Raw genomic sequence first — 20,073 nt, 5'->3', positions numbered from 1 at the left:
CACCAATCGCAGGGGTAGGCGAGGGATTAGCTCCTCAGATTAAAGTGGCCATCTCCAAACCCTGTCTAATCCTGCCATCTGTCAGAGAGCAACAAACCAGCCAAGACTCTCTCTGTTAGGCTAATTAGAAAGCCAGAAGAACAGACACCTAGAGGGAGAAAGAAATCTCAAAAACACACTCATTTATCTGTTTGGTGCAACCGAAGGCAGAGTGACAATGGAAGAGACATACCTTCTCAATCATCAAGGAGTCAGGAAGAAAATTCTGGCTGGAGGCACGGGACCATTGCCGCACTTTCCACCTGGGACAAAGGTATCCCAAATCACATTTAACCTGATGACGGTAGATTTAAGCTCAGAATGAGTCCTAGTACAATTACCATTATACCAGAAAAATTGCAGAAAAAAATGTCTATTTTTGTCCCTGATTTTCGCTGTGTGTTGCATTGCCCACTTCAATTAGATTCTGTTGAATAATTCATGAAGTGAGAAAATTTATTCTGTTTCTGGCTCATCCACACAGAGCAAACATTTGGTCAACCAAATTGCAACATGTTTTTTTGGCACAGTGTCTTTGTTTCTGTTCATCCACTGATCTGCTGGTCTCCGACTTTTTTCCCCCCTTCCTAGTCACATCCAGCCATATGGCACCAAGCCTGGACACTGTGACAAATATTTTCCATGACAATGCCAGCATGAATTTCCATTTACCTGTGTGTCTGTCTTACGGTGTGTGTGTGTGTGTGTGTGTGTGTGCTGCCTCCTGTTGAGGTGATTCCCAGTTGCTTACACAGTTATCAGAGCATTATACACAATCTGTCAGGCTATAAATAGTAGGTTACAGGCATCCAACGTCATTTTACAGTCGGGATGATGGTGAAGCCTTTGCAAGCGTTTTGCATGCACACAGACAGATGGAAGGCATGAAAACTGCATGTCTGGGTTACATAAGAAGAGTCTGAAATATAGCATGGCAGTATTCAGTTCAAAAATCCTCATTGTAAAGAATAAAACTACAGATTACAATAATGTCACCAAGATTAAAGGGGGAAAAGAAAGCTTTAACAAACCCTTCAGTTGGTCCAGTTAGTTCAAGGTAAATTGGATTTATTCCATCTTATATCAACTGTATATCAGAGACAGAAAACATGATTTAAAAAAAATGTGGGTAAAAAACGTGAAAAACATCTGCATGCAAAATATAGACATGCTGTTTTTAAAATCCAATAAAATGATTTCTTAATCAATGAGTAAAAGGTTTGCTGATTAAAAAGGGTGAAATCTATAGAAATCCACTGACTTCCTGACAATAATCCCAGTCCTTGTTAAAGACTGTATGTGTTTTAAAGTGCAAAGTAGTCATCTAAGTAATCAGTTTTTGACTTGTTTGTTGCATTTTGTGTTGGAAAAACACAGTAGGTCTAATAAAGTGGCCCCTTTGCATTCATCTCTTTAAATCTTCCTGTCCCCAATCTCTCTTCGCATCCAAGCTGGTGTTCCATTTCCAGACTCTGTTGGACAACTTCGAGAGGACAGTCATCGATGACAGTCGACTGGCTGGCAGACCAGCTGAGATCTTTGTCGGAAAGATGTTCAAGATGGAAGTCTGGGAGACCCTGCTGATGTCCATGAGGACTGGAGAGGTGGCCGAGTTCTGGTGCGATGCCATCGTGAGTTGAAGTACAGAAGGCACCAACATATTCCCCCAAGAGGTCCCCACGAGTGTTCATGAGTGAGGAAGGAAAGCTTTTGCTCCTCATTATGATGCACATGAATCAACCTTCTGTAGCCTCCTACATGCTCAGTATTATAAACACAAACAAAGCAGTCTTTTTGTGCAAATGTTAGTGTTTTTCCATCTGGAGAAAATTTTAATTTGCAAGTGAAATTGAGGCTACTTCTTGTGTTTTCTTGTAGGACTAATTGGCACTGGGTGGCAGCACCGTGGGTTAGCATGATTAACTTCACTTCTACGTCTTGTTTCAGACCCTGTGCTCATGTTGTCGTTGATGTGGTAATTTTGCAGCACACTGGCTTGTACCCCATTGTGTCCAAAGGAATGAGGTTGATTGCTCAAGGGAAAGACCCCCTAGAGGGCCAGAGACACATGTGTGGCATGGGAAACATGTTCCACTATCACTCCACTGGTTTCCCAGAGCTGGATGAGATAATGAGAACTCCTCAACCACTCATATTTATCATGGAGCTGTTGCAGGTAAGCACCATTGGCTAAATGTTGTGTTCAAAGACAGTGTTGGCCACTAATTATGTTCAGTGAACAACTTTACTCACATTTTAACACGGTTACACCTACAGTTGTGTTAAAAATAATAGCAGTATGTTTAAAAAAAGTTCAAAAAACGTCTAAAAACTTTTAGTTTCATACACGCAAAATGTATTGTACTGTTCCAAATTAAAACATGAAGAAACATTCATCAAATGTGTTATTACTTTACAGAAAGTGAAGAAAAAGGAATATTGGGCTGATCAAAAAAATAGCAGTGTCACTAACTGAACTCCACACTGCTATATTTTGAACACACCCCGTTCAACTAATGATTAAATTACACAGAATCAGCAGCATGTATGTCATGACTGTTGGGTCTGTCGGTTTTCTGTTACTACACCTACTAGTGAATTATTTGCCATATAGAAATATCATTTCTACCAAAAAAGGCGATTGAACTGGTTAGTGATGTTGGACTGCTATTATTTCTGATACAACTGTATGCCATTTTCTAAAATCCACTGACAAATCTCAAGCTTCTCTCTGCCTAAAACATTCAGTTTTGAAATATAATATTACCAGAATCCGCTTGAGACTCACCAGGGAGTCTAGCAGCAGCAGCAGCAGCAGCAGTAGTAGTAGCAGTAAATTAAATCTTTCCACTTTTCATTTATTTTTTCAGATTTTTTTGTACATGTCAACTCTTGAGGGGTTGAAAATTTTAGATTCTTTACTTGGGTAAAACTAGCAAAACCACAAAGTAATAGTACATACAGTATATAAGAGTAATTCGTTCCTACTTTTGAAAATGAACTCAAATATCTAAGGTAAAAATACAGAGACTAATGTTACATGTCTTCTTACATAGTTCTAAAATATAGAGTCCCGACCTCTGATTTATTTTAAACCTTATCTGTACCTCAGTACAAATTATTATCTTGTCCAACAAGATAAAAAATAATTTTTTGTGTATGTTATTGCAGAACAAGGTAATTACTTGTTTTGGTGACCTTTCTTAGTTCCAGCAGAACATTGCAGAAAAACTCCCACCTGAGCACATGCAATAAAGCTCTTACCTGAAACCAGCTGCGTGGCTAGGCAGAGCCTTTTAACACTACAATTTAGTCTTTGTAATGCAGTTGAACAAAAGTACATTGAATTGGAAATAACAAAGTACCTCAACACTGAATTGAAATAATTGTGTTTTTGTGCTCAGTGTCTTTTTTTTCTCTATTTGACATTTTTGTTCTGTTGTGTTCTTGTCCTGCCCCCGCTGCTTCCAGGTAGGAGACCCCATGTCCTACCACCGAGAGTCGTGGATGATGGAAAAGGATGAGAAGCTGCAGACGGTGCCAATTCTCCACATGCAGGGCAATGCTCTGGTCAAGCAGAGACGTTTCAGAGAGGCTGCTAGCAAGTACAAAGAAGCTGTCCTGTTGCTGAAAACGGTCCAGTCCAGGGTGAGTGATAGATGAGGGAAGAAATGCATGATGGAGGGAGCTAAATTACTGCGGCGCAGGCTTGTAAATTTTGAGGTTTTCTCAGGATTTTAGGTTTTTGGGACATGTAGCTCATCCTTTTCCAGGGGGACACTCCTGTTTTCCTGTTTTGCTCTGCTTCACTGTGGCTCTGATTACAGGCTGTCGGGTGGGTGGGCTGGCAAGGGAAAGAGGAGGGAGAGCTGTGGGGGGGCTGACTGTGATGAGAGTGGGGTGTAAGAATAGAGGAATACTAAAGGGAGATGGGGGAGTTGTGTATGAGATATGTTGACAAGACAGCATGCAGAATTGTTTTGTGCAGGAGAGTGATTTTTGGCAGCATTCTCAAGTTTGATGCTTACAGATATCGGCCTTTGTGCAAACAACTAGTAAACCTCAGTTGGACAGAGATGATGCTTTTTTTCAGTGTCCCAAAGTCATGAATCTAAATGTGAAAATATTCAAACCTGAATTCGCATGAATTATTAAAATATGTGTAGGAGCTGCCGAGCAACATAGCAGCACGGCGAACATATTTTTGTTCTTCCTTCTCTGCATGTGTGTAGGAGATGCCAGGCGATGTGGACTACATTAACCTGGGTCGAATGATTGTCCCCCTGGAGTTGAACTACTGTCAGTGTATGTTGGAGCTGGAGGAGTATTATGAAGTTATAGAGCACACCACTGAGCTGTTGGAGAAACACAAAGGTAAACCCAAAAGTTTGTTTAAACCGAACACAATGATTCAGAGTTTTACTAATTGAAACACATATTTAATTCACTTTTTTCCAGGGAGAATTAACAGAGCTTCGCTATTTCATTATTTATTTTTTTCCCTCACGTGACTTAACTTCACATTTGCACTATGCACCGCTCTATCAAACCTCTGAGCCGAGCAGCTTCTCTGGAGCAACCAGGGTTAATCCAGTGCACAGAGGTAGTTCAATAGTGCAAGGTTTTCATTCGCTGCCCCAGAGATGTGAACCAGCTAACATACCATATGTTCACAGTGCTCTCCCCTCAAGGCTACCACTTTTCCCAAATTCAGAAAGGAGCGAAAAAGCAGAATTTCTTCATCAGCATTAGTTAGCTGATTTAATTTAATTTAAATATGAGTGCCATTACTAATTAAAAAGTATGCAGATCTTTAATACTTCTCATGTTCACTTATAATTTATAACACTTTAAAATCTCAATTGGAGGAGAATATTTTCATATCATTAATAGTTAGGGATAATAATGGGGATTTCCATTTTTGTCCACACATGCCTGAAAGCAGGGCTGGGTGTTCTTTATAAAAATGCTGCCGCACATGGATCTTTATTGATGAAATACATTCAGAGCAATATCACATAAAAAGAATTTAACTGCAGGCATTGAATTCTTAAATTATTGCCTTTTCTAGAGGTACTTGTGGACAAATAGTATCCAATAGTATTTAATTGTGACAGCTTTATAAATATTTGCTTTCTTGACAAGTGTTAATTATTAAAGGGGAATTACCGTTTTTTTTACAACCTGGACCTTATTTCTGGCATAAAATACGATGTTTACTCACCCATATAACTTTGGTGTCATTTGGAGTTGTTCGGAAGATCTAGCGCCGCGTATATCCATATAGCGGGAGTGACTGGGGCACCGAAACGCAGCGGCAGATAATGCGTTATTTAGAGGATGCGTTTCGTTGCCCCAGTCACTCCCACTGTATGGATATACGAGGCGTTCCGCTGGATCTTCCGAACGACTCCAAGTGAGTAAACATCGTGTTTTATGCCAGGAATAAGGTCCAGGTTGTAAAAAACGGTAATTCCCCTTTAATAGGATTGTTGTAACTTGTGTGTCCTCCTGAATACAGGAAAGCCAGGATGCAGTTAGCATGTAATGTCTCTTGGCGGTTTATTGTTTTTCATGTCATTTCGAACTCCAACTTTTGGCAAGAAAGCAAACAGCATTATTTCCTAAAATGTAGAACAATTTTTTTGTAATTAAGTACACGAAATAAACTGAGGGCTTGCACACATTACTTTCCACTAATGATATGAACAAAAAATTTCATGATCTTATGAAAACCTGACAGGTGAGAGTCTGAAGCCTGTTCTGGGTTCGCTGCTGCTGCATTCACAGCTGCGTCTTCAATAAGAGTGTGTAGGAGGGTTGAGGCTGACGTTACAGAGGGTTTTACAGTTGGAGCAGCCTTGAGAATTGGACTGTCATACCCATGGCTACTCATATAATCCTAGAGAGGCTTCACACGCTGGCACACTCTCCACTTCAGAGCCTCATGAATTATACCCCTCACCCAGAAACAGGATCCACTGAGACAGTCTTTATTTCACACTCTATATCCTCAACCTGGATTTTCTCTTTTGCACTATATTTTCCTTATTGTGTGTTTGTGTGTGTGTTCTTGCATTACTCTTGTTGTGGACTCGCCTCACCTCTCTCTTGCAGGACAAAAAGTCCCCATGACATAATGTTTTAGGATGAAGACTTGTTTAGAGAAAGGTTAGAGAAAGGTTAGGTTCACATTAAGGTCAAGGGGAGGCTATTGGATTGAGGTAAGTTTCTAGGAAGTTAATGTAAGTCAGTGTACTGTCACCTGAAGTGATGGAAGAACAGGTAAAGGTAAAGAGGAAGAGGAAGCAATGTGTGTGTGGCTGGAGGAGGAAGGGTGTAAACCTGCCTGTGAGTGAGCATGAAAATGAAAAAATGGTGGGCGGGAGTTTCTGAGCTCCACTGGCCCAGTTCGAGCAGCTGTCACAAAAATGCAGCCCTTTTCCTACGGTATGAAGAGAGCTCCACAAGCATTGCAACACATTCTTCTCCTTTTCAGCTATGTGTATCTTCAGTTTCATTCCCTGTCTGTTCACACTCTTGTCTCCTTTTCTTTTCCCTGTTGCTCCTCTTGTCATCACAGTGTCATGTTGTCTGTGTCAGTTTAAGTCAGCTGCTCTGCCGCTGTTTCCTCCCTCCAACCCAGTTGTTCTTTAGAAAAGCCTCTCTGCAGTGTCTCTGCTTTTGCCGGAGGCAACAATAAAATCTTCTTAACTCTTGGCTAAATAAAAATTTGACACATAGAGAAATTAAATGCAGAGGAACGGAGAAATGGAACCACCAGTTTCTACCAAACTCAGACAGATACATTTCTGTGTGTCCGTTTGTGTGCATGGCCACATATTTCACTTATTTGCTTTGACTGCTTCTATTTATGTAAATCAAGCAAAATAGTAACACACCAAAACTAAGCTATGCTAAACCTGCTGTTGGCTTAAGTTTCATACGCAGGCAGCAACGAGTCTTACCTGACTCTCTGCCAGAATACAAATAACCAGAATTTGGTAAATGTCAAACTTTGGCTTTAAGACATGCGGCTTTAGTGAAGAATAAAATTGTGGTATGTATTGTAGGTATTGTTTGGTTTGTACACTCAGGTCTGATCAGAAATACATATAACGACACCATACACCTACTCCTTCTAAATGCCACCTCACCTCAACTAGGCATTATCAAATATCTTTATATTAGACATAAGTTCCATGTTTTTAATTCATGCTTAATTCATTTTATTTACTGTGTTGTATTTTTTCTTCTGTTTCTCAGACTGTGTGAAGGGCTACTACAAGAGAGCCAAGGCCCACGCTGCTGTGTGGAACGAAAAGGAGGCCCGCAGAGACTTCAACATGGTGGCCCAACTGGACATCACTCTGGCCTCGCTTGTCAGTCGGGAGCTAAAGGCGCTGTCGGAGCGCATGAAGGAGAAGTACTGGGAAGAGAAGGAGAAATACTGGAACATGCTGGGGAAAAAGGAGAATAAAAGTGAGGGAGAGGAAGAAGAGGAGGAGCATGATGAGGAGGAGAAAGAGAAAGAAGGGGTGGAAGATGGAAAGCAAGGCAAGGAAAGTGCAACCACAACAACTCACGATGAAGTGGGAGAGGAAAATGGTTCAGAAGTTCAGAAAGAGGACCTCGAAGAAAAGAAGATTTCCCCAACTGAGGGAACAGGTATTAAAGAGGAAGCTAGCTCTTCTACGATCAGTCCAAACACCTGTGCTAAAACAGAGGGGAAGGACTGGCAGCAGATGTTGCGGCTGATCATGTTGCTGCAGGACGAGGGAAACTTCCTCATTAAAGAGCAGCACTTTGAAGAAGCTTCTGTAAAGTTCAAGGAGGCTATAGAATATGTGGACTTCCTTCAAAATAAGGTAAGGGTAATGGGTGATGAAGTGAAAACATTTCAAATATAAATAGAGTTCTCTGAATCTGAATCTAAAATGAAACTTTTTGTGGGGACATCCAGGTGGGCTTCAGGACTGACTCTCAACATAACTGCCTTTGTTTCAGTCTATTCAACGTGATGAATAGTCAAACATGCCAGAGAGAAGTCTTACAAAATGATTGTGGCTCACTGTGGCTCGAAAACTGTAATCATCTGTCATTGTTGCTTTTTTTACTGAAGAGCAGCTGTGGCATTGTAGGTATGCTGGCAAAGTGAAGAGCAGAGAAAGGGTGCTAAAAATAACAGCTATCCACAGAGATATCACTGTCACACTGCTTGCCTGTGCTCCTTCGCTTTCTTAAACTTCCCTTTCTTTTCTGCCACACCTCACGGTCCAGGTCCCTCGTGCCTCTCACTCAAATCAAACTCCCTCTTCCCGTCAACCCATCCTTACATTCTTCGGCCACCTCACGCTACCATCCCTGGCATCCAGTCTTCTTCATCATTCCTCCCAACCTTTTTCTTTCTTTTTCATTTTTGTGTCACCTACTGACCATTTCCTCTGCCATCGATCACCCTCTTCTTTGCACCTCCCACCAATCCTGTCCTCTCATCTCAGCAGGTGGATCAGGAGGGCGAGGACTGGGAGTCTCTGGAGAAGGTGCGTCTTCCGCTGTCTCTCAATCTCAGCCACTGTATGCTGGAGCTGAAACAATACCAGCAAGTGGTGGAGCTCAACGACAAGCTGCTGAAGAACCACAAAGGTAATATATGTTGGAGTGAAGGCAGTTTGTAGCACGGGAGAAAACCGTTGATTTGATATAGAGGTAAGTACGCGAGTATATAAATACACTCTGGTTAAGGTGCTTCTGTAAGCACCATCATTTTTAAGTTTAAAAATATCAGGTGTCAGTACAAATGCCTGGCCCAGAGCAAACGTCTGCCTGCATCAATTCTTGATCTCTCTGTTTACCAAAGAAAGAAGAAACCAAACAGCAATTCTCTGTCTCTCCTTTGTTCCCCAGGCATCCACCCATGGACATCACAGTCAAAAATGAATTCATTGTTTTCTTCTTGTTTCTGCTGTGATGAATTATTTATAGTTGAGGCTGATCTGAAATGGGTGTTCTTATATTTCTCTTTTCTTTCTATTTACTCCACTCCAGCTTTTACTTTGACGTGTCGTCTCATTATTACCACTGAGTGTAGTTACGGCATCCTCTTTTTACCTTGTTTTATTCTGGCTGAGATCCTGTGCTCCTTACATGTGAATATACATGTTTACTCGCTTTTCTCATACTCCACAGGTAACTTTAAGGCTGTGTACCAAAGGGCCCGAGCACACGCCGCACTGTGCAACGGGGATGAGGCTCGGAGGGACTTCAGTATGGTCGAGAGACTGGACCCGCAATTCAAACCCTTTGTTCGCCAGGAACTGAAAAAGCTGTGTGAGAACCTTCGCATTATGAACGCCCGAAAGAACAAGACTTACTGGGATATGACGCAGGAGAAGTGGGGGCCTCATGGAAGCGAGGCCAAGAGTGCAGCAAGAAAGAAGAATGTGAAATTTTCTCAGAAAGCTGCAGACGAAAAAACTAAGGCGGGTAAGAAGACTGAAGACAGTAAGAGTAAAGAGAAGGAAAGCTCAGAGAAAGACCCCCCTGCTGAGAGAGAGGAAGTGGATGACACAGAAACAGAGAAAAATCCAGACGTGAAAGCAGAGCAGAGTAATAAAGAGCCAGAGTGTGGGAAAGCGAGACGGGAAGGGATAGATAATGAAAACACAGAGAGGGTCGTGGTCCATGAAGCTGGGCCGGGCGCACCAGATAATCGAGCAACAGATAAAGATAGCGGCCCTGCCCCCACAAGCTCAGGCAAAGATAATGTAGCCAGCAAGAGATCAGTGCGTGACAAGGCCAGAAAGAAGGTCAAATGCCAATCACAAGCTGCACCGGACCCAGGCCGAACAAGCTCCGAGAATAAAGCCACCAACGGTGGAACCGACAGTGGTGGCACTCCATCAGAATAGACCAGTGGGTTGAAATTATCTTGTGTAAAACCAAAGGTCACAAAGAAAACTGCGGACAAAGAGACACACAGAATAGAGAAAAAAGCAACATGGCTAGGGGAGGAAATAAGTTATAAACAAACAAGCCTCAAAACAGGAAATATTGATTCGGCCACATAGAAATCCAAGTATAAACACAAAAAGAAATATGTATATAAATAGCCTATTTTTGGCTCCATTAAGTTTCATTATTCAATTCTCAAAGGGATAACTGCAGCCGCATAAAGAGAACAGGCAGACGAGGAGTTTGCCAAATACAAAGTCTTATTTTATTTCTGTACACAAAGAATAGAAAGCATCCAGTAACCCACTTGTTATTACAGTAAAAAGCCTTTCTTCAGAAAACCTTTTTGTTTTTATACAGATTAAAAACTCCAGAGAAAAGACAGCAAGAAGTGTTTGAGTTCTGGACAGAACAGAAAACCAAAAACCGTTAAACAATAAACACTTGAATGATTTATGAGGTATATTAATGGTGATTAAAAACTAAAATAAAAAAACTCAGTTCACCAGTAAGGTATGAGTGATTATATATTAGTGTTATCAACACCTTGTTTGAGGTTAGGTGTCCTGTTATGTTTTGTGTTACATACAAGTGTGTGTGTGTGTCCTTGTTACATGTTCAACAGACGTGCGAAGGCAGAGGGGAGGGTGTGATGCAAAGGCAGGAGAGTAATGATGGGGCGGTGAGCATGTCGACCAACTAAATGCAGTGACAGGGACTCTTGCCTCCGTGGAGAGCCTTTTACTTCAATCACACAGCTTCAGTCATGCCACGGAGGGTGGGATGTGTGTGTGAGTGGGCGTGGGGGAATAAAGGGCACCAGTAGAAATATAGAAATTAGTTCATGGATCAGACCTCAGGCGATCACACAGTCACGCAGAGATGAGACTTGCTCTGTGACTCTCCTGCAGCTGGATCAGGTGGAAGTGTCAGACAGCAGCAGAGTGAAATGTGGCTACAAACTGAGGATGATAATGGAACTGTTGTATTAACAACCTACTGCATTTATGTCACTCGGCCACCTCTAAAAATAAACATGACAAATGTTGACATGCAGCCCTAAGAGGAATGCCTCTCCTTCTTTTACAAAACTTGTCACTCACATACAAAAGTACAGAGACACTGAGGGTGATGGGTAATCATCAGCGTGTAATGAGATGTGTAAATACCGACAGATAAATGTCTATGAATAAACACTGTTTGTCAAGGCTTTCTTTTCTCCCACGAGCTGAGCGGCTGCTCTTTGTTCTGACTTGTGAGAGCTTTAACAAAGCAAATTCTTAAGCGGTGCTGACGATGCAGACACGGATTCAGCAACTAATAATGACTATCTTCAGCAGCTAAACGGTGGCGGGCTTCAGTGGAGGTGGAAGTTAGGAAAAGGAGACTTGTGTTTGGGAAACAAGGCTCTCTTTGGCTTCCCTTAAGGCTTTTAGCATTTGTATTATGAACGGCACATCATCTTCCCATCTCACAAACCTGTGGAACCGCGTCCTTGGGGATAGTTCCCTAGCAACAGTATCAAAAGTAACAGGCAGCGAGTGCTGAGGAGGATGGTGTCAAATGTGAGTGCTATGTGCCTGGAGGGGGAGCCCATAATGAATGCAGCGCATGGGTCTCAAACTCATGTATGTGAGGTCAGAGTGCTTTTTTAAGATTTGGGCTGGATTCCTCACCGTGTACATCCGTCTTTCCTGTGAGAATTATGTGGTATGATTGCAGAGAAGCTCACAGAGCCAGAGCTTCGTTGTTCCAGGCAAACTCTAGTCCTGCTTCTGGAGATTTTGCTGTGGCAGGCACATCAAAGTGGATCTCTCCCACCAGCCCTCAAGCAATAAAATGGATTGTTTTTTTTCTACACTTCCTCTCTCGTCTCTCAGATCTTTAGTCCCTCCAAGCAACCCCAGCATCACGGGTTGACTCATGAAAGCCATCATTTGACTAGTTGCAACTTATGGACGTTCACATGCTTCGATCCACACTTTCCTGTCACCTCCAATCAACCTCAGGCCTGCGCTAAGGTTGACAGACACTGATACACAAACATGTGACGCAACCTCCTTCCCTGAATGTAAACTAAAAAAAAAGTCCAGAAAGACAAACTGTTGTCTTATGTGGATTCCGTTTGGTTTAAGGCATAAATTGACTGTGCTATGTTTGATGACCCTGATGTGACGAGGCCAAAGCCACTTCAACCACATGTCCTTTCGTAAATCTAAAAGCAATGATGTGTGCAGTAGCAAGGAAAAAAAGCACATGGTCGTGTTAATGGCTACTGTTCTTTTCAGATCTACATGGAATTATGGGATTATTAGGTAGGATTGCGTTATGTGCGCGAGCCGCTACGTTCGCGAGCCTCCCCCCAGCAGTGTCTGGAATTGGCCTTGCAGAAAGAAAGCGAGCCTCAGCCCGGAGCTCCGTCTTCCTCTTTCTCTGCACACAGCAGGAGTACATAAAGATCCCAGAGAGGGGGTCTGCATGCTGATATTTATCGCCAGACATTTCCTCAATGAAACCCAATTCCAGTCACAATACAAACAGGCTCAAAACTGAGAACTTACATGAATAGATGAAATGGAATTCCATTTTCATGAGAGTGTAAGCTGTGCGTAGTTGCGGTTATGCAGTGCAGCAAACGTTACTGATCATGCAGGGATCCACTTGTGTGCATAATGCGTGAAGGCTGTATTGTAAATAGGGAATATGTATGTAGCAGCATACCTCTGTGTGGTGTGTGTGCGCGCACGTACGACGAGTGCAATCGGTTTTGTCTGGGTGTAAAGGGCTCACTTAGGAGAGGCGAGCGATGACAACGACGAGCAGTTTTAGGGGATTAGAGGAACACAGTGTGTATGTGCATACAGAGGCGCTGTGCTAGCGGGCACTTTGGCTGTCTTAAATAAATCACGGATTTAACTGATGATGTGTCATTCTCACACAGTAAATAAGCGCATTGTGGGTGCTGTCAACTCCCTGACAATCTGCACCACACAGCCACATGAAATGCAGTCAGCCCAGCCCCGATCTAGTTTACACGCGTGAGCTTTAACTCACCACCTCCCTTTAAATTTCAAAAATAACAACCATGGTAACACATGTAAGGAAAAAAAAACAAAAAAAAAAACACACAGAAGATACAGGAATTTTGACAAAAACAAGAGGATATCCTTCCTTTTTCTTTTTGCATTTTTTCATGGAAGGTCCAATTTGTGCTGTGGATTGATATAAAGCTTCACACCTTCGAAGGACTACACAGATACTGGATAGCACAGTGTCTTGGCTGGGCAATTTTCTCTAGTCTTTCAGTGACCTGCTGCTAACGTTAGTTTCCTTTGGCTCATTAACACGGTGTCAGGCTGTGCCACTGAAGTTATGAAGCACAGCCTGGCCAAAAGGACATCAGCATCAGCCTTTAGCAGTTAGCATGAAAAAGGCTTTTAGTGCACAGAGTTCCAGTAGAGGGTTAGCTCAGAGTATCATAGCTGCTGCAGTGGTCAAAAGGCCTGCTGCTCTGTGGCCTGAGCTCAGCCATATGGAGCCCCTCCCTCTGCCATCAGGCATCCTTTCAGGCTTTCGTTCTTCTCCTCCAGGACCACTCAGGGTTAGATGTGTGATGTGGTGCCTGAAATTATGAAATATAAGGAGATAAAGAAGGAATAGATTTTACGAGTTTTGAAATACATGCATAAGACCAAGAAAATGTTCTTGGCTACAATATAAAAAAAGGCTATAATTATGATAATCCCATTCTTTGTTCAAGTACAGGCTTTGGCAGGCTCAGAAATTGCAGTTTAAATGAAATGGGACAGTTTATAAAGTGTGTGACAGTGATGCTCTCTGTCTTTCTGGTGCTACAGATTCCCTCTTATCTTACTCCTCCTCTCTGCCATTTAATCTCCCTGTCCCTCCCCCCGACTATCGACCCGCAGCAGTACATATTTGCTCTCCTCTCCATCTCTCACACTCCCGAGGGCCATGAAGGAGCAAAGAGTCTGTCTCTGAAGTGTGGACGGCGGCAAAGATCCGTGCAGCCGAGACACTCACCCGGTTCTGACGGGAAGACGTTTCTCAGCTGCTCGATGACCTCCTGGAGCTGCAGCACCGTATCCTGCTCATGCTCCAAGTCATCTCCTGACACACACACACACACACACACACAGAAAATGTTACACATCTACGAATGGACACGTGCAGAATGAGAAGGATGCACGGTTTCACATTCAACATGCGCGCACGTGTCAAACCCTGGCTGCACGTCGCTTACCTGCTGCTTCTGTGTCAGTAGTCTCTCTGCTGGCCGGCTCACCGTGGTGCCCCCCACCAGACACAGGGGAAGACAAGGTTGACGGTTCTGATCCGTTGGCCTCTGAATCATCTTTGGGCTGTTTTGAGGAAAGACTTATTATCATTCACTCTAAATAATAGTTCATATCCATCATGTTTTAGACCTCAGAGTGATTTGGTCTTTCAAAAAATAATGAATGTGAAGTTCAATGGCACTCAGCCAACAGTTCTCAAACAACGACACACCGGAGCAGAATTATATAAATATATATAATATATAAAAAAGACAATGTTGCCCAGCAGCTGTTCCACAAAATCAGGTTCCTGTGATTTGTGCTTTGATAGGCAGATAAAAAGATAGGGAATTACACTGCACACAGCAACACTGCAGAAGACCCGCTGTCAGAGATGGAGGATGGTCTCAAATAACAATCACAGATGCATAAAGTAACTCTCGAGGATATTATATGCATCCTACCATCAGTGTAACGCTGTGGCAATACTCTAGAGCTGAATAAGTTCAGTAGTTGTAAGGAAACTGAGGTGTCTGCAGAGACTTGGAAGAATGAATGCGTACGGTGTACCGCTACAGACAACAGAATTTTATTTTCTCAGGAAATGAAACTATGATATTGTTTAAAAAAAAAAAAAAGAATTCAAATAGCTTTTTTTTACCCAGAAAAATTTTCCTCTTCTGCCACACACTTTCTTTTTCCAAGACTTTATCCTGAAGAATCAGCATACTGTCCCTCTTTCTCTCTGTCTTTCTCCTCTTGTCATTCGCTCCCTTAGCTTTCTACTTATTGGATAGAGTGTGCTATTTAGATACTCCCACTGATAAGATTTTACACACTTTTCAGTAACCGCTGACTGTCTGTCAGTTTCCAGCTCTTCTATCTACTTTTGTCACACCTTTCCTTCATTCTGCGGTAAATCCGTTTATATGACGCTCCAGAGTGCTTTAAGGCTTATCCTCTTCCTATATTGTACTTCTTTGTTCTCGAATTCCTCTTCTCCTTTTTCTGCTTATGATAATGTATTTGAAGGCCTGTGCTACCTAACGTATGCACTGTGACGCATACAAATGTCGAAAACCACTGAACTTGAATTTATCTCTCTCTGCCTTTTTATTCAAACTGCAGCTCCAGAAACTCTGACATCCCTTTGAGGCAGCAGAAGCTGTAAACATACTGTAGTACTAACAATAAGGATAAATACCGTGACCGTGACCAACTCAGTACACTGTACTTCAGGACAATTCGTCAGTAAATCTCAACTCTCTCCATGACTCTCTATCACCCATGCTGTCTCAGAGGTGAGTTGCTGTACCTGTAGCAGCAGTTCCCTGAGCCTACGCAGCTGGGACTCTAGCTGTTTGTTGTGGTCCTCCAGAATCTGCATACGGGTCTCCAGGCGCGTCTTGTGTTGCCGGAGCACCCGTGCCTCGGCCAGGAGCTCCTCATCCTGCTGCCCATCCGCCGTGGGTGAACCCGGACCGCCCTCTCCTGCCTCAGTCAGCATGGGAACTGACGCTGCCTCCTCGTGCTTCCACTTGAGCCGCCTGTACTCGCCCTGCAGCACCCTGAGGACCCACGGCGAGAAAGGAAAACTGTCAGGTCTACTTGTTGATGCAGCAAACACAACATTTTCACAACTTCAGATTTTCATCCAGGTCCCATCTGACACAAACTTCTGCTGACTGACTATTGGCCGACTTGTTAAAAAAAAGTGGAAGTTGTTTGATTCTGGTATTGATTTATTGTTCTGGTACAAGCCACGAGAATACCACAGAGGAGGATATAAATTGAGCTACATCCAGCAGCCACTGCAGTCATTAATATGGACAACAGAGCACACTACAAAAGGGGACATGGTTTGTAGAAAAACTGAACCAGGTCAAGGTTTCAGACGTCCAAAGGGTGCAAGTGTATGTGTGTGTGTGTAGCCGTATTTTGCTGTGTGTGTCTTGAAAGGTCACAACCGAACTGAGGACAAGATAAATTTATTCATATGAATGATTCACATAAAAGATGCCTCTGGTAACCAATTAAGTAGATAGCAGAAAAAAATGAATTTGCTTTATTTATGGAAAATGGCCGAGCCTCTAACAAACTGTAAATTCAAATTCAAGTATTAACATACTGTGTTTCAGGCGAGTTTTACACTCGTACTGCAACAATCAGTCCATAATGGGCTCTTTGTTTCCCTTCTTCTGAACACACTGATGCATGATTTACAAGAGCAGGTTATCGCTACACTATTTTCAAGGCTTTTCTTTTTCTTTTGTTAGGGCTGTTCAGATGGATTTATAGTGTTAATGTGTTTACTCTCTGCAAGAGGTTTGTAAATGACAGCAGGCATGCAGAAAACAGCGTAATAACCCCTGATAAACACACACACACACACACTTGTGCTGTGTGTTATTGTACTTGTGGCTTCATGATGAAAACCGTTCCCTGAGCCACACTTTTACGTCTTCGCTACTTAAACCTCAATCAAATCAACTGGCAAATTTTATCAAACGCAGCTACGAATGCTTCAAAGTGAAACAATGGTGGGTGTGATAGATTTGGTGGTAGCAATTATAGTCACCTCAGTGGTTCAGAAGGATTTTCTTTCGTGCATGATAACACAGACATTAGATTTAGTGCCCCCATATCGACAGACCTGTTCTCGTTCTCCAGGCGGGCCAGGGTGCGTTGGAGCTGCTCCTTGTCCTGGTGCTCCAGGTGAGCCAGCAGCATGTGCTGTCCGCAGGGAGAGTCATGGTCCAGGGCTGGGCTGGAGTGACGCAGGAGGTACTGATCTTCATCCCTGAGTCCCCCACACAGGAGACAGCACACTGAGCCACCAGCACACAGCCACCAGCAGCACAAAGCAGAGCCAGCGAGGGAGAGCAGACAGGCCAAAGCAAGGCATGGCAAGCAGGATGAGGAAAGGGTTTACAGGACGAGATACAGTCAAACAAGACGAGACACGACGGGCTTGGACACTGTGCCAGGTTCACAGTACAAATACAGAACACTTGACTCGCCAGGATTTTAAAAGTTATTGGAAATGGAAGGGGTACCTTAATTTACTACACAATATTTTGTTCAAATAATAAACACTTTATTGACAGTGGAATAGACAACTTAATGCGCTGATTTTTGATAGCACACCTAGGGCTGTTAAACAGTAAATGGATCTGCTTGGCAGTTATTTTAATGGAAAGACAGTTGTTGCGATAACGCTTTTGCCTTCAAAGCAAACAACTTTATTGAGTCGGTTAGAGGCTTTGCATTGTTTTGCCAAATTTTATATCACAGAACTATTTATATTCCTCATCCCAACAGACTGTTTATGTCCAGCAAAGACCAGATACACCTTAGTTGCAGCGTCCTACTGCCACTACAGTCATTTTTCTTTTTTTAAGCTCCTCCTGTTCAAAAGCTCTATTGAAATTTGTGGAAATTTTCTATGGAAATATATTTGACTCTATCTTACATTTGTCAGGAACATTTAAGGTTCAGTGAAACTCTTATTTTTGAGTCACTCACATAATACTGAAGGTTTAATTACTGAATTACTGTCTTTTACCTGCCAGTGAGTACAGTGAACCCAGAACAATGCATACAGGAGGATGGTGGAAGCTGATCACACAGGCAGCATGGTGCATGGTTCAGGACAGAAAGCAGTATGATGCCAACCAAACACCAGCTGGTGGCACAGATAGCGCAGTAGCATGTACAGAGCCATGCAGCAGAAAAAGAAAAAAAAAAAAACAGACAAACACTGACAGACAGAAGGACGGGTTGGACACGGGTTGGACGGGTATGCAGAACAAGGGTAGAAAACAACACTGCTGCACACGAGGCGTACAATTGAATTGTCATGCATACAAACTCAAGCATAGATGCAAACACTGTATGTGCTACACACATTTTTGTGCAAAGCTTCATCCAAGCAACACTCCAGCATAGATATCAGTAGTAAAAGGTGTCGTGTGTCTGCAAAATATTGTCGTTTTGTCTAAGTCCTCTTAATATACTTTCAACCACGGTGGTCTCTCAAAGCAGACACATGTCTGAAGACAAATAATGAGCGCTCTTCATAATGTAAACACACAGACACACATCCGTAGCCCTGAAAGACTAAACAAAACTAGCAGTAGTAGTTGGACATGCAACCTTCACTTTAAAGAAAGCAAAAGGAAATTATTCTCAGACTGTGAAGAAACAGTTGACAGCCCACATTGGTGTCAACAAAATAAGACATGGACACAAATACAAGATCTCAAATAACCACTCTTTCCACTTCTTCAGCTTTTCCCAAAGAGGACTGGCTGCCTCATTCACATCAAAAATCATTATTCCTCTCACTGCTGTAACCTCTCGCCACAGCCCGCCATTCAGCCAGCTCCCACAAACACACACACACACACACATGCGCTTCGTGGATCCACACACAGCCACACACCTTAATCGCAGCAGGTGTGTGGATGATGAAGGGGAAGTGTGTGCACGCTTCTCGCTGTGGGTCATTTTCATTATGCGGCTGATTATTTATGTGATTACCCAATCTTTCTCTAACATTCGGACATACATTAACAAGCCTGAGCGCACACACAAACACAGAAACAATCAATGTATCAAGAGGGAACACACGCACATAATCCCTACAAAGGGCTGTGGTTGTAATGAGGGGGTTTGCAGTGTGGGGGCGGCGGCATACTCACAAGCTTTCATCAGGAGACAGGCTATCCGTGAAGAACGAACAATTCTGGCTCTCCATTTCTGCCAATCTATGTAGACACGCACAAACCAAGGACAGCATGTCAAACATGCACAAACAGACACACAAAAGAGAAATACAAGACAGTGTATTAGTGTGAGCAAATATAATAGAAAAGGTGTTATCACACACTGGGGAAATATGTTTCACCAAACACAAGGTTGAAACAAACAAACTGATTAGGTTTGAAACTGTGTGGATACGACCTCTGGCCTTTTAGTATTGTGGACTACAACTGAACTGCAAGCTCTCCAGAAAGTTTTGACTAACAAGACTGCCGAATGGCAAAAACTCTACTTGCCATCGAGTACAAGTTATAAAAATGTCCACACAGAGAGAGAATAAAACTGTACTATAAGCTGTCTACGAGCATGCAGGCAGTAAAAAAAGCTCTTTAGAAATGTGCTGCTGTCCAGCACCACAGACAGCAACTGTATGCGTGTGAGTGTGTGCAGGCGCAGTGTGTGTGAGAGGGAGCCTGTGAGAACGTGGTGAGTGAGGGGCTGTGTGGTTTTTCAGGACCAAGGACAGTGCTTCCAGTCCCGCCGACTGTCAGTGAACAGCTGCACTGTACACGCTGCTGTTTCACTGTAACACCAAATGAAATGTGCTGAGGTGGGGAAACCTTTTCAAGAACATTAAAAAAGACAGATTTCTTTTTATTTTAATGGCATAAATAAGAAGACCTGGTGCTGGACAAATCATATTTAGATGAAAAAAAAAATGTTTAAAAAAGGATGAGGCTCAGCAAGGTAGAATGGGTCAGGTTGGCTTCTTCTGTCTACATCTGTGTCATTGAGTAAGATACTCAATGAATCAGATGGAGAGGGCAGCTCCATTCATAGTAGTGTGCTGCCATCAGTGCATGCCTGTTTGAATGGGTGAATGAGAGACTAACTGTAAATGGCTTCGGATGAATGGCCTATATGCATTTATTTACTGAATAAATTAAAACTACACTGAATAAATAGATTACTTGTGCTGAATATAGCACAAACATGAAATAATGCTGCATATTAATTT

At 42.7% G+C, this 20,073-nt stretch overlaps 2 protein-coding genes across 2 annotated transcripts in view; one reads left to right on the top strand and one right to left on the bottom strand.

Annotated features, from left to right (window-relative positions):
- Positions 1 to 217: 217 nt before the first annotated feature.
- LOC311491542 (aryl-hydrocarbon-interacting protein-like 1) lies at positions 218 to 8,831 on the top strand (the record flags this gene model as incomplete). Its single annotated transcript, XM_084549477.1, has 7 exons — positions 218 to 313; positions 1,491 to 1,670; positions 2,027 to 2,215; positions 3,511 to 3,687; positions 4,272 to 4,413; positions 7,306 to 7,907; positions 8,544 to 8,831. The coding sequence occupies 7 exons, from the start codon at positions 218 to 220 to the stop codon at positions 8,715 to 8,717; spliced, it is 1,560 nt and encodes a 519-aa protein (XP_084405603.1). The 3' UTR covers positions 8,718 to 8,831.
- A 5,120-nt stretch (positions 8,832 to 13,951) lies between these two features.
- Positions 13,952 to 20,073, bottom strand: part of drp2 (dystrophin related protein 2) — a gene marked incomplete at its 3' end in the record, with an annotated part of 57,512 nt that continues 51,390 nt past the window's right edge. The window contains exons 18-22 of the mRNA XM_084549242.1: positions 18,995 to 19,060; positions 16,945 to 17,091; positions 15,607 to 15,859; positions 14,258 to 14,375; positions 13,952 to 14,124 (exon numbers count right to left, since the gene is read on the bottom strand). Of these exons, the coding sequence (XP_084405368.1) occupies positions 13,952 to 14,124; positions 14,258 to 14,375; positions 15,607 to 15,859; positions 16,945 to 17,091; positions 18,995 to 19,060 (757 nt within the window). The remainder of the gene's footprint in view (positions 14,125 to 14,257; positions 14,376 to 15,606; positions 15,860 to 16,944; positions 17,092 to 18,994; positions 19,061 to 20,073) is intronic.

This window comes from Chelon labrosus, assembly GCF_963514085.1.
Source record: "Chelon labrosus genome assembly, chromosome: 8".
Lineage (NCBI taxonomy): Eukaryota > Metazoa > Chordata > Actinopteri > Mugiliformes > Mugilidae > Chelon > Chelon labrosus.
Note: the sequence above shows the minus strand (reverse complement) of the source record. Positions and strands in the feature narration are given on the sequence as shown.